The sequence below is a fragment of the Euleptes europaea genome, chromosome 1, assembly GCF_029931775.1.
Source record: "Euleptes europaea isolate rEulEur1 chromosome 1, rEulEur1.hap1, whole genome shotgun sequence".
Lineage (NCBI taxonomy): Eukaryota > Metazoa > Chordata > Lepidosauria > Squamata > Sphaerodactylidae > Euleptes > Euleptes europaea.
In genome coordinates, this window is record NC_079312.1 from 23,359,277 (window position 1) to 23,374,333 (window position 15,057).

The 15,057-nt window shown below is 46.0% G+C and overlaps 1 protein-coding gene across 1 annotated transcript; it reads right to left on the reverse strand.

Annotated features, from left to right (window-relative positions):
* Positions 1-7,614: 7,614 nt before the first annotated feature.
* On the reverse strand, positions 7,615-13,775 carry LOC130473611 (zinc finger protein 239-like; the record flags this gene model as incomplete). The annotated part of the gene is made up of 6 exons (XM_056845174.1): positions 13,736-13,775; positions 11,822-11,889; positions 10,525-10,620; positions 8,611-8,748; positions 8,146-8,526; positions 7,615-7,908 (listed from the first exon to the last, which is right to left on the reverse strand). Coding segments are annotated over exons 1-6 (1,017 nt in total), but the record flags the coding sequence as incomplete, so codon positions are not given.
* Between the last annotated feature and the right edge of the window lie 1,282 nt (positions 13,776-15,057).

Consider the following 15,057-nt stretch of genomic DNA (forward strand, 5'->3'; position numbering starts at 1 on the left):
CTCGGGCCTCTTCAGTTTTGGTGACCCAACCATACATCAGAAGGGTGTGATGGCTTCTTATCAATGGAAGCTCAGGCCACAGCCTTGGCCAGTGCGGCCTTTTTTCATCTTTTTTCATCTCCACCAGGCCACCACCCTGCCTCTCCCACCCTGACCTAGTCACAGTGATTCATGCCACGGTCACCTCTAGACTACTGTAACTTGCTCTACGTAGGGCTGCCCTTGAAACTGATCCAGAAACTCCAGCTGGTATAGAATGCCGCAGCGAAGGCCCTTACTAGGACTCCGCTGCGGGGCCCATATTCAGCTCTGTCAACTCCACTGGCTCCAGGTGGAGCACAGGTAGGGTTCCCCGGTCCCCTCTCTCCACCGGCAGGAGGCTATGGGGCTGGGGTTGGGATTGCGCGTGTCACTCTTTATCACTCAAACAAAGAGGAAAAGGCCCCTCACAAGGCGGCACTTCCGGTTCCTCCTGATAGAAATAGTTGCAATTTAAAGGGAGCTGAAAAGCAGAACCCAAATCATGACAAATTGTTTTGGGATGATTCGGGCCGCTTCGGCCCTGCCACCTTTGTAAAAAAAGACTCAGGAGGGAATCACCTTCTCCCCCACACCCTCCATTTCACCCTCACTGGCCTGCAAGCCAGCCAGGCCAGTGCGAACAATGCTGCCACTGTGTCTGGACTCATGTGGGGCTCAGAGGGGGCCACCTCTATCACTGGCCTCAAGGTAAGTCAGGAGAGGGAGAGATGGGGAGGGGCGCAAAATTCAGATTTGGGTCTAATGGACTTGCATTTTTCAGGAATCCAGATTTTCCAGGCTTTCAAAAAAATTCCCATTAGATCCAAATTCAAATGTTACCAGTGGGTTTGTTTGCACACCCCTATTGTTATGTTGTGAGCCACCCTGAGCCCTGTGACTCAGGGGAGGGATAGAAGTTTAAAAATAAATAAAATAATGTTAAGGTCACACCATACTGCAGTTGGTGATGAAGATTATCTAAATATAGGCTATCACCAAAATCAGCATAAAAAGCCAAAAATAATATAATATAATGTCTCATTTCTAGCAATGTCTTCATGAGGAAAGGTTGAAGGAGCTGAGTGTGTTTAGCCTGAAGAGGAGAAGACTGAGAGGGGACATGATAACCATGTTCAAGTACTTGAAGGGCTGTCATGTAGAGGATGGTGTTGAATTGTTTTCTGTTGCCCCAGGAGGTCAGACCAGAACCAACAGGTTGAAATTAAATCAAAAGAGTTTCCGTCTAGACATTAGGAAGACTTTTCTAAGTTACAACAGTTCCTCGGTGGAACAGGCTTCCTCAGGAGGTGGTAGGCGCTCCTTCCCTGGTTTTTAAGAAGAGGCTAGATGGCCATCTGTCAGCAATGCTGATTCTGTGACCTTAGGCAGATGATGAGAGGGAGGGCATCTTGGCCATCTTCTGGTCACTGGGGGTGGGGGTGGGGAGGTAGTTGTGAATTTCCTGCATTGTGTGGGGGGTTGGACTAGATGGCCCTGGTGGTCCCTTCCAACTCTAACTCTTATTATTCTATGATTCTATGTACAACAGAAATAACTGAATGATGGTCCTCTAAGGCACAACTTGTTGAAATTCGAAGTCCAAAAAGACAATTTAACGTCCAAAATAATTCAAAGGTTCCACGTTAAGTTCATCTTAGGTCAAACTTGCCACTTTGCAACTTGTCACTTCGCTGCTTTGCAAGGTGATCTCTTCTAGAAAATGTACCATTTTGCAATGGAAATAAACACAACTTCATAGCTAGGCAGTACAACTTCTTAGGAGCATGACTAGTAGAGTTTATTTGTTTAGCAATAGGCCATTACAAAATATCCTAACGTGTACAAAAGGGCCTAAAAATATTTCTTCACGCAACGCAGTTAAATTGTGGAGCTCCCTGCCCCAGAATGTGTGATGGCTGCCAACTTGGAAGGCTTCAAGAGGGGAGTGGACATGTTCATGGAGGAGAGGGCTATTCATGGCTACTGGTCAAAATGAATACTAGTCATGATGCATACCTGCTCTCTCCAGGACCAGAGGAGCATGCCTAATATATTAGGTGCTCTGGAACACAGTCAGGATGCTGTTGCAGTTGTCTTGTTTGTAGGCTTCCTAGAGGCACCTGCTTGGCCCTTGTGTGAACAGACTGCTGGACTTGATGGGCCTTGGTTTGAAATAGCATGGCTTTCCTTAGGTTCTTATGTTAATGTCTAATGCAAGAAGATGGGAGTCACTTAGGCAAAGACTCTGGTCTTCTCAGACGAGCTTGTTCAGGCAATGAATTAGGAATGTAGGCACGCTCACTTTAGTCTCAAATTTACCATGTACTCATTTCCATTGTAACCACGCATTTCTGAGTTGTCGGTAGCAAAAATAAAGCTATGTTGTCTGTAGCAAAATAAAGCTGATTTTTAAACACTGGTGTTTTTAGAATCATCAGGGGAGGCAGGTTCTCTTCTACAAAAGCTTTTGTTAGAATAAAAAACTCGTCAAATCTTTGAGGTGCCACAAGACTCTCACTCACGATTTCAGTTTTTTAAAATTGAAGGTTTGAAGAATGTTGCTCACACCCCTGAGCTGCTCTGCATTCAGAAAAGGCTTCTACCTCTGCAACCTGCTGTAATTTAAAACTGCTCATACAGTATTAAGAGCCCCGTGGCACAGAGTGGTAAGCTGCAGTACTGCAGTCCAAGCTCTGCTCACGACCTGAGTTCGATCCCAACGGAAGTTGGCTTCAGGTAGCCGACTCAAGGTTGACTCAGCCTTCCATCCTTCCGAGGTGGGTAAAATGATTACCCGGCTTTCTGGGGGTAAAGGGAAGATGACTGGGGAAGGCACTGGCAAACCACCCCGTAAACAAACCACCCTGTAAAGAAAAGCCTGCCTTGGAAATGTCGGGATGTGATGTCACCCCATGGGTCAGGAATGACCTGGTGCTTGCACAGGGGACCTTTACCTTTTTACTCTTCATATTATATCTCTATATCAAATTCCCACCTGTGCCCCCTGCCTGTAGATACTTCAGGCTGGAGATAGGGGGCACACATCCCCCTCAACAGGTTTTGCTGCAGACTGGGAGGAACCCCGAGTCTGCATAAAAATCTGAAATTTTAAAAGGGGGGGTTAAATTCTGCCTGATATTTAAAAAGTGAACGCACCTACCACCCGGGCATTGCTGGCAAGCCTGTCTGCAGCGGTGGGGGAGCTCGGGAGCTACTGGCAGGCCCATCTGGCTGCAGCTGGGCTGGAAGGTAAGCAGGGAGGAGGGTGAGATGGGACCCCCCCACCACCACCACATTTCACGGGCCTCCCCCTCTGGCTCTGGGGGAGCAGCTCCAGTGAGCTGGCAAGAGAGTGTGGCTGGGGGAGGGGAGGAGAGCTGGAGCTGCAGTGGGGGGAGATGGGATTCCCTCTGCCCGAATGTCACGGGCGCCTACTTGTATTATATAATCGCCATGACAGTGTACAGAACTTTCCAGCCCCTACCCTGAGGAAATTAGTTTAAAATGGGTTGCCCCAGCTTTCTCCTCTCCTTGCTCCTGAGCCTCCAACACTCCCCTAGCATAAGGTCAGAGGACCTCATAAGGTCCCCATCCATTACTTCAGCTCCATCCCAGATTGGTTAATTCACCTCATAGTTTAAGCTGCGTCATACTGAATCAGACCCTTGGTATAATCAGGATCAGTTCCTCTGACTGGCAGCAGCTCTCCAGAGTCTCAGGCAGAGGTCTTTTATGTCACCTACTCCCTGATCCTTTCCACTGGACATGCCAGAGAGTGAATCCAAGGTCTTCTGCAAGCCAAGTAGATGCTCTGATGCGGGGAGGGGAAGGGAAGGCGATTGTAAGCCCGTTGGATTCTGCCTTAAGTGGTAGAGAAAGTCGGCATATAAAAACCAGCTCCTCCTCCTTCTTCTGCTGTTCATTTGTGGCTTCCTCCCCTAGTTGGAGGGATAGTTATAGAACTCAGATGATAAACCTATTACTGATTTGTCTAACAAAATGACAAGAAAGCTCTGTAAAATATTGATGGTTGGTCTTAGTAGGCGGAAGTTAATAGAAATATTATTGAAGGCTTGAAGAGACTAAATCATTTCCATTGTGTGGCTTCTCTCTGCAAGGTCATTGACCAAGAAGAAAAAGGAACAGGGGCTTTGACGTCTGTGAAAAAGAAGGGACAGGTGCTTTTGTGTTAGTTCTGTTTTTTCCGTTAGTTCTGTTTTTTCCAACTATAAACATAGTGACCACAACTATTTTAAAGCACAACAGGGGAACATATATAACATCCAGTTTGTCTGGGCAAGGGGCCAGAGAAAAACACACCATTAAATGGTATTTACACTCTTTTCTCTGATCACATCACATAACCAAACTCTGCTTTAGGCAGTAATCCACTAACCTGTTTTGGGGAAAAAATTGCACTAAGAGAAAATGCCAAGTTCAGCATAAGAAGGACCTCTCGGTTAACTCCCTAAAAGCCAGTTTAGGGTTTCTGAAGTCTTCTGGGAAGAAAGACAAGATGACTGGATATGAAACTAAGAAAGCAGAGAAGTGTCATCCTGTGAATTTACATACCCAAGAGAATGAGGAAAGTAATGGAAGCATCAGTATATATCCAAGAACACACAAAACAGCCAGTTGGAAACCTCCATTCGGTAAGTAAAGCATAGGCAGGACGTCTGTCTCCACCTGGTGTCAGAAGGTAACAATTTGTGGCTCAGGTGACCTAGAAATGCCAAACTATGATGATTTTGTGCTTTAATTCCTCCTTCCTTAGGGAAGCCCTGGGCATTTCTCATTGTGGGGGTGTACATATAGTCCCCTCTTGTTTGAATCTTACCTTTATTGATTTTTTAACATCGATGGATTTTTCAGTGGGAAACACAGTTTGGGATTGTAACTTTTTTGTGACTGATTCAATGGGAAAACACAGGGCGGTGTTTGGCAATGCAAGAAAAAGAAAGACAGTGTGGCAGAGTGGGCCTTGAGGCTTGCATTTGTCAATCCCTCAATTAATGATTTGTGTTAATTACAAATTATCGCATTATTACACACAGCTAAGAATATATGTGAAGGACTACCAAGCAGTAAACGAAATTTATTAAATTAGTTATTAAATTGGTTACTAAAATAGTGATGTATTACTTTCCCCCCTAAGGTTGAAGCTTACAATACTGAAAAGGGGGGGGGGAGGCGCCTCAAGAGGCAGCATGATCCCGTGCCACAGCACTTACGCCAGCATGGGGAGCGACAGAACAGCACGGCGCTCATTTCCTTGCTGCCATCTCCCTGGCATAACTCCCTGCGGTGGCATAATGGGAGCGGAGCTGCCTTTCGACAACTTCCTAACCCCTTTCGTCCCAGGAATGCCCCTTCGCGCTGCGGCGTTGCTGTGCCACCAAAATAGGTGGAATAGCCCATCAAGCATTATGGAAGATTTTTGCCTTTTTCTATTTTTTTCTTTTGCGGCCAGGAACTCACACAGGAGGTGGCACGACTTTTTGTGGTTAAACAGCTGCTTTTCTTTCCCAGACAGTTACATACCGGTAGTTACATAGCCTAAATAGATGAGAACTGAGAAAAATGAATTAATATCCTTAATGCGTCAATATCTAAAACTAATATATCGAAACCTACAGCACTGCTTTGCTGCAAAGTTGTGGGAAAGACCTCAGCAAACCCAGCATGGCTGTCACGTCGGTAGGAAAGTATGGATTTTGCCAGTCCAGTCCACAAAGCAGCCATTTTCCCTTCCTGTCCCCGGCAACAGCAGTTCCCTCCCTCCAGTGCCCCGAGTCTTTCTATCAGCAAATGAACACCTGCTATTGACTCTTGACTTGGTGCAAATATCACCTGTCTCTACCATCCAGAGTCTAGGTGAGATACTGGATGGAAGCACAGGTCACACCCGTAGCCAAGGAGGCGTTCTTCCCTCTGTGCCAGGTTAAAGCAGCTGGTACCCTATCTGTCCCACCAGGACCTAGCCACAGTGATCCATGCCATGATCACCTCTAGGCTAGACTACTGTAACTTGCTCTCTGCAGAACTGCCCTTGGCCCTGCTCTGGAAACTTCAACTGCTCCTGAACGCAGCGGGGACCCCTTGGAGAGCACATATCCAAACAGTGCTCCACCAGCTGCACTACAGGATTAGGTTCAAGGTTCTGGTATTGACCTTTAAGGCCCTCAACGGTCTGGGACAATCGTACCTGAGGGACCGCATCTCCAGATGCACCCCTCAGAGAGCATTATCCTCATCCAATAACAACTTCTTGGTGGTCCCCGGCCCAAGAAGTGTCCAGCTGTCCTTGACCAGGGCCAGGGCCTTTTCATCTCTGGCCTGATCGATCTCTGTCAAATGAGACCTGGGCCCTGTAGGACTTAGCTCAGCGTGGTGTAGTGGTTAAGAGCAGTGGACTCTAATCTGGTGAACCGGGTTTGTTTCGCCACACCTCTACATGAAGCGTGCTGGGTGACTTTGGGCTAGCAGTCAGCAGTTCTCTCCGAACTCTCTCAGCCCCACCTACCTCACAAGGTATCTGTTGTGGGGAGAGGAAAAGAAATCTATATGGATTTCAGTAACTGGAAGCAGATATTTTAGCCACATTGTCATATACAATTAAATAACTGCTGTGTTGAGCAAAAAAGCCATTTTTCTGATTTTTTTAATGAAGGGAGGCGGGAGAATCTATAATGTTCCCATCCTGTTGCCCAACAATGCAAAGACGACAACAGAAATGGCATCGCTGTAGAATCTGTTCTCTCGCTGACTGGCAATGGAGGAAGGCCTTTGACTACAATTTCCCGCTCAGCGACAAAAAGCTCCCTGGCCTACTGAGCATATTTTCACAGGTTCCTCTCTCTCCTCCAGCGGTATCCGTTTCAAAAAGTTCATTTTAAAGAAAATGACACTAACAATTAGACTTACTTCCAGCCTAACAAGCTAAAGCTGAACTGAGCACCAAAATCTAGATCAGGGGTGGGGAACCTTTTTTCCACCAAGGGCCATTTGGATATTTGTAACATCATTCGCGGGCCATACAAAATTATCAATTTAAAAATTAGCTGACTAAGCCCCATGTAGGCAACTGCCCCAGATGACACCCCCCCCCCGGGGTGAGGGCAATCAGGCAGGCAGGAATCCAACCAGTGGCACACTCACCCACCTGGTGGCAGAGGATGGTCGCAAGTCTAAGCTCCTTCTGAACTAGAGATCTGCCAGGACCCACGAAGGACAACACCAAACAATTTCGCGAACCTTAAAGGGCCCCTGGTCCTGACGTAACCTACCCCTGGTCTAGATTATGACTCCTGGCAAAGTTGGGCTGGAGGCTGAAGATCTTGCAAAACTGGCAGCATTCATTTGGTTCCTTTTTGTTCATACGGTTCCTTCCACATTCCAAGCAATGATGTGGCTCCTCCTCTGTTGTGGATTCATTCAGGAACAAACAGCCCCTGAAGGTTCTTTCCACAATCCAAGCGATCATATAGTTTCTCAAGTGTGGATACGTTGATGGGCAATAAGCTCTGAACTCAAAGCAAAGCCCTTTCCACACTACAAGCATTTATAAGGTTTCTCCCCAGTGTGGACACGCTGATGGACAGTAAGACATGAACTCTGAGCAAAGCTCTTTCCACAATGCAAGCATTTATAAGGTTTCTCCCCAGTGTGGATACGCTGATGGATAGTAAGTTTTGAACTCGAGGCAAAACCCTTTCCACACTGCAAGCATTTATAAGGTTTCTCCCCAGTGTGAATACGCTGATGGACAGTAAGATATGAACTCTGAGCAAAGCTCTTTCCACACTGCAAGCATTTATAAGGTTTCTCCCCAGTGTGGATACGCTGATGGATAGTAAGTTTTGAACTCGAAGCAAAGCCCTTTCCACACTGCAAGCATTTATAAGGTTTCTCAGCAGTGTGGACACGGTGATGAACAGTAAGCTCTGAATTCGAAGCAAAGCCCTTTCCACATTGCAAGCATTTATAGGGTTTCTCCCCAGTGTGGATTAGTTGATGGACAATAAGCTCTGAACTCGAAGCAAAGCCCTTTCCACACTGCAAGCATTTATACGTTTTCTCCACAGAGTGGATATGCTGATGGATAGTAAGCTCTGAATTCCGAACAAAGCTCTTTCCACACTGCAAGCATTTATACGGTTTCTCCCCAGTGTGGATACGTTGATGGATATTAAGGTTTGAACGCCGAGCAAAGCTCTTTCCACACTGCAAGCATTTATAAGGTTTCTCCCCAGTGTGGATACGCTGATGGATAGTAAGTTTTGAATGCTCAGCAAATCTCTTTCCACACTGCAAGCATTTATAAGGTTTCTCACCAGTGTGGATACGGTGATGGACAGTAAGGTTTGAACGCCAAGCAAAGCTCTTTCCACACTGCAAGCACTTATAAGGTTTCTGCCCAGTGTGGATACGGTGATGGACAGTAAGGTTTGAACGCCGAGCAAAGCTCTTTCCACACTGCAAGCATTTATAAGGTTCCTCCCCAGTGTGGATAAACTGATGGAAAGTAAGACTTGAACTCGAAGCAAAGGCCATTCCACACAGCAAGCATTTATAAGGTTTCTCCCCAATGTGGATACGCTGATGGACAGTAAGATATGAACTCCGAGCAAAGCTCTTTCCACACTGCAAGCATTTATAAGGTTTCTCCCCAGTGTGGATACGGTGATGAATAGTAAGCTCTGAATTCGAAGCAAAGCCCTTTCCACACTGCAAGCATTTATAAGGTTTCTCCCCAGTGTGGATACATTGATGGACAATAAGCTCTGAACTCGAAGCAAAGCCCTTTCCACACTGCAAGCATTTATAAGGTTTCTCCCCAGTGTGGATACGCAGATGGTTGCTAAGGTTTGAACTCGAAGCAAAGCCCTTTCCACACTGCAAGCATTTATAAGGTTTCTCCCCAGTGTGGATACGTTGATGGACAATAAGCTCTGAACTCGAAGCACAGCCCTTTCCACACTGCAAGCATTTATAAGGTTTCTCCCCAGTATGGATACGCTGATGGATAGTAAGATATGAACTTTGAGCAAAACTCTTTCCACAATGCAAGCATTTATAAGGTTTCTCCCCAGAGTGGATACGCTGATGGACTGTAAGTATGGAATTATAAGCAAAGCTCTTTCCACACTGCAAGCATTTATAAGGTTTCTCCCCAGTGTGGCTACGCTGGTGGCCAGGGAGGTCTTTCTTCCAAGCAAAGCTGCTTCCACCCTTCAAGCACTTATCAGGCTTCTCCCCTGTGTGGATTCTCCCCTGTGTATTAAACACCTGGAATTCAGCAGCCTGAGAAGCATCGCATTCCTTCCCCCTCTTCCGTTTTATTCCAGCGTTTCTTTCCTGCTGCTTTTCAGCAAATAGGAGGTGTTGTGGTTCACCCTTGGGCTTTTTCTGGCGAATATCAGCCGCTGCAATAAACAAAGAGAAACACCTGGTAAGACCTTCAAGCAAAAGCAGAATCAAGTAAAGAAGGCCATTAACTGCTCTCCATAACGACAGAACCGGGATCACTTAAAGGAGTCGAATCCTGCCCTGTATGAATCAGCTGTTGATGCTTCCTTGAAGGGCAGTTCAAGCAGACACAAAGTAGCCCAGTGGAACCTCCATTTTTAGAGGAAGTCGCTCTCTGAAGAGGGATGCTTTGGAGCTGCTCCTCTATTTGTGAACCTTCCAGGGACTCTAGTTGATCTCCGTGTGAAACAGGACGCTGGACTAGGGGGACCTCTAGCAAATCTCTTTCTATATTTGAATGCAGAACTGGCTGCGTTCACTGGACAGCCAGTTTGGAGCAGAGCTTTTCACCTGGACTATGGAGACCCAGTCTCAGCCCCAAACATGTCAAGCTCACTGTACTCCCCCCCCCCCCTCGAAAACTTTGGCCTTCCAAGCCCTGTGTTCTGTGGACATGCCTGGCGAGCTGAGGTAGGTGGTTAGTGGAGACTGGGCATTTCCAGTGGTGCCCCTCGTCTGGGGAATGTCCCCCCCCCTTGAAACTTGCCTGGAGCTGACCTACAGAGGGGAAAACATGTCTTTCCAACTAGGCGTTAACTTGGGGGTTTATCTTTTTAGCTGTTTCAGGGTTTTCTTTAAACTTGAGGAGTGTTTCTCAGGAGGTTTCTGAAGCAACTTTGTGACTTTTTTGCACTTTTTTTTTGTCCCTGGATTTTTAAACTGATCATTTAGGCAGTATTCAGGATATTATGCTATTGTTTTGAGTTTTGAGCTAACTTGAGCAGGTCTGTGAAGAGGAAGCATATAAATAAATTAATGTGTATTAAAGATGAGCACTCAATAAATATTTCCCGCCAATCTTAGGTACAAACCGGCCAGCATTTTTTTCCTGTTTTAACTTCTCTTTTGCACTTGAGGAAGCTTTCCTGGCCATGCTCAGGCTGTCGCCTCGTGAGGAATCCCTCCGTTCTCCAGCTGGTGAAATTAAGCCCAAGAGAAGCCCTATCCCCTTCCACCACACAAGTCAGCAGATACCTGCTGATCCCTCGGGTTCTTGTGCTTCTTGGACAAGTGGATCTCCTGCCTCGTCCACTGGGGATATGGAATCAGGTTGGAGAAGCAGAAGTCCTTCTTTGGGGGAAAGAAAGAGACCAGTGACTTCCAGACATTCTGACTCTAAGATTCAGACCTTTAAACCAGACTCGAGCGTAGACAGAGCCCCCCTTTCCTCCATCTTTGAACGGGAAAACTGCAGCTGCCCAACCGAATTCCAGAGAAGCCTCAGAGGCAAGAATTCAGCAAGTGAAGCTCATCAGGACACAGAGCCAAACTTCACCTGCTGAAATCCGGGTTTTCTTTAATTTGTTACCTCAGGGCTCCACCACCTCATTTGACTGACTCTGCGAGCCATGCCTAGGCCTATTCAGTATGTTGTCATGACAACAATGCTATAGTAAGACTATTGTAGCAATGAACAGCAGTGACCCCGAAGCTACTTTGGTTGCTTAATCCTGACTGCTTCAGAAATTGAAATATAGCAAGATTTTCTGCTCTCCTATTATTTAATATTGGAGAAAGGTCGGAAAGTCCTATCTCTCCAAGTCTTTGTGTAGACCAAGAGGTTCTCAGAAGAGACCTGGTTTCTTACTTGTATTCTTGTATACACTTTTAAGTCATTACGATACATGCATATAAACATATTGTATTGAAGTTATACAATAAAAAGACTTATTTCTGTAAGTAATTTAAGTTGTATCCTGCTTATTAGGTGATTATCTGAATAAGATAACATACCACTTCTGAGAAAGGGGTCAATTCTAACAGCATAATCACTGAAAGGCACTGACCTACTTCAGGGCTAGCCTTGGCCATTCAGGTCAGAGTTGGGGTCCTTCTTTGAAGGAATGGTTTCTGCCTTCAGCATCTCTCAATCAAGGGAAATGAGCGCCTTACCCAGGGAGGCCACATTCTGATAATTGTCCGCCATGACTTCCTTGTGAAGCCTTCTTTGGTCCGGATCCAGCAGGCCCCACTCCTCCTCAGCGAAATGAACGGATACCTCCTGAAAGGTCACCAGACCCTGAAAAGGGAAAGAAGAAACTCCTCTGCCATCACAGATAATCTAACAGCTCTTCCCCTACGTAGGGGCATTCCAAAAGGACAATAATTAGATGTTTGATTTCAGGGTTCAAACTTTCATCAGACGTTTTCATGTTCTATTCAGTGAGCAGCACAGATAGCAGCCGAGGGAAAGAGAAAGAGGGAGATTCTCCCCGGCCTAGGGAGGGTGCGGGGAGATACCCAAAGGCCTGGTCCACTGTTCCACACTTACCCGATCTGGCTGCACAGAAACTGCTTTTCCTCCATCATAATTCTCCGTCATAGGTTTGATGGCATCACCTGGAAGGATAAGAAAGTCAATAGAAAGCAAGAAACAGAAAGTGGTAAAGAAGGGCAGAAAAGCAGCTACCAAATCCCAGAATCTCCTTGCTTGTGGCAAGACTATCAGCTCATACGGGGAAAGGCAGTCTTGCTTTTGGTGAAGGACCAGCCGTTAGCCACTTGACGGTACAGAGATGACATGGTGACAGATGCTACTGATGCACTTCTGTATTCTATTTCATACCCAGTCTACGTTTCACCACCAGCCTACAATCCTAGCCTAAATGCTTTCATTAGCTTTACGAGGATTCTATGCTGTTCAATTCAAAGATTCTTATCCAATCTAATACTGTTATCCTATCTTGTAATCCACTGCTTACTGATTGTGTTTCTTTTTATCATACATATATTCTGCCTTGAGTCCCAGTTAGAAAGTCAGAGCAGAAAAGCAAATAGTGTTAGTATTATTAATAATTCCATTTATTACAGTCTATTAGATTTTTATCCCACTCTTTCTCCACCAAAAAAATGTTCACGGTGGCATACAATATGGAAACAAAAACATCAGTACATAAACATACACAGAAATTCCCATATAAAATTAAATAATATGAATAAAAACACAATACAATAACAAATCCCCAAATTTATAAACCCTGGCTGATGTTGATCCCTTATATCAGGTTCCAACCCATAAAAATTGTTTAAACTACCATTTTTTTAACACAAATCAGGGGGTCGAAATAAACCACACAAAACGGATAACAAAGTCAGGGTGGATTCAGGAAGCAGTCCCAACGAATCGACCGCCTTGGTATAGAACTATCGCTGTCCTCAACCAAAAGCCTGGTGGAACATCTCGGTCTTGCAAGCCCCGTGAAACTGAGCAATGTCTCTCAGGGCTCGGATCTCCCTAGACAGAGAGTTCCACCAGGTGAGGGCCACCGTCAAAAAGGCTCTGGCCCTGGTTTAGGACAGTCAAACGATCTTTGGGCCAGGGTCCACTAGAAGATTATCTCCTGACGAGTGTAACACCCTCTAAGGGGTATATCGTGAGATGTGGTTCCTCAAATAAGGGTGTCCCAGGCTGTTTAAGGCTTTAAAAGTAAGCACCAGCACCTTGAATTTGATCCAGTATACAATCTGGAGCCAATGCAGTGGATGGAGAACCAGTCGTATGTGTGCTTTCCATGGGGTCCCAGTAAGGACCCATATACCTGCATTGTATTGTTATTGACAATAACACAATATCATATTCACTAAGAATGAGGATACCAGGGATGTCCTATTTCCAAACATGGGTATTTACAGAATGATCCAAGATCATCTTTTGACAAAACATCACCTACGCTGGCATTTTACACCCAGTCGGATACAACATAGCCTTAAAACCACTGACTGCCACCTTCCACCACCATCCTTCTCCGATTTATCAACTCTAGATGCACCTCTTTGTCCTGTTGATAACTGCATAGCTGCTGAGTTCAGTTTATTTACAGTCATTTGACCAGCTAGTATCAGTACATAATTGCATAACAAAAAGCCATTCACCTAAAAGTATTGGAAGTTATTAAGGGATAAGAGCTCGTGAAAACTTTCGAGTTTCTATCTCTTTCTATTGGCCCAATGAAATATTTCCCCAATTTTTGACATTAACCATCATCATTTGAATTTGGCGGCATCTTTGTCCTCAGCATCCTTACTGTATTTGTCCAATTATCCCGCAGTGATTTTAAATTGATTCTAGGTTTTGACATGAAAGGATGGAGTGGAGCATCTTTCCCATGCAAGAGCAGGGGCATCAGAGCAGCCCCCCTATTCCCAAGGAGGCCATCCAGTGGACATGAACCCGTTTTGCTCCTACCTGGGAAGGTTGCTCCATGGTAACGCTGCTGCACCATCATCTCGAGTACCTGAAACAGAAGTGGGGATCCATGAAAGGGGAGGCTGGTGAGAAAAGGAAGAGGAAAACAGAAAAGGGGGGTTCCAAAAAGCTGTGGCAACCTGTGTTAATTTCGAGGGGATCTTGGATATTACCATATGTCCCCCCACACTACCTAGATGATAACTTCTCACCTGCTGGTCCCGATTCTTGTCCTCTGCCTGGCTCAGGAGGAAGCCTTCTGCCAGGGCCACCGCCTGAGAACTGGTCTCTGGCCCACATTCCCTGACCCAGCTCTTCATCTCTGGGGGCAGGACGGCTAGGAACTGCTCCAGGATCACCAGGTCCAGCATCTCCTTCTTGCTGTGCCTTTCCGGCTTCAGCCACTGACTGCAAAGACGGTGGAGTCGGCTGCAGGCCTCTCGGGGGCCCTCGGCCTTCTGATAGTGAAACTGCCTGAATTGCTGGCATTGCACATCTGGAGGGAGGACGTCGTTGTCTCCCAGGCTCTTCTGCATGGTTCCTTCGCACTGTTCCCTTCTTGTCTCAGCCTTGGTGGCATCAGGCCCTTTTCATGATTCAGGAAAAGCTGGGTCCGGTTCTCTCCTCATCCTCCCCCCCGCTCCAAAGAGCCTCCACCTGGACTAGCACATCACCTTCCTCCACTGACAGATTCTTCTGTAAAGACAAGAGTCGGATCTGTGACCTCCTGAGAAGCCAAGGCTGATTTTTGCATTGAAAATTTATACACACAAACATGTGACATCTGCATCTGAAGAAGTGAGCTCGGATTCACGAAAGCTCATACTAGAATCAAGGGTATTAGTCTTCTGAACTCTTGTTTAATTTTGCTACTATAGACAAACACTGAAATGAGTGCAAAATTAGCAGAAGGGAGCAAGTAGTGCAGTGGTTAGAATGCCAGATTAGGTCTGGAAGTCGCAGGTTTGAATCCCCGCTCTGTGACAAAAGCTACCTGGGTGTCCTTGAGCCAGTCACACACTCGCAGTCTTAGATCCCTTACAGGGTTTCTTGTGAGGAGAAAGTGGAGAAGGGGGGAACATGGCAGGCAACTGTGGGTCCCCAGTGGGGAGAAAAGTGGGGCATAAATGATATTAAAGACATTAAATAAAGAGGAAGAGGAAGCTCAAGAGAGCAGCAGTCCACAGAGCCTGAATTAGTAATGACTCCTCAGGTTCCCATTTCTATTGACCTTCCAGAGATCAAGCAGAAAGGCCTTGTAAAAAGGTCATCCGCTGCTTAATACAAATGTTGGTAAAGTATAAAGAAGAAGAGTTGGTTGT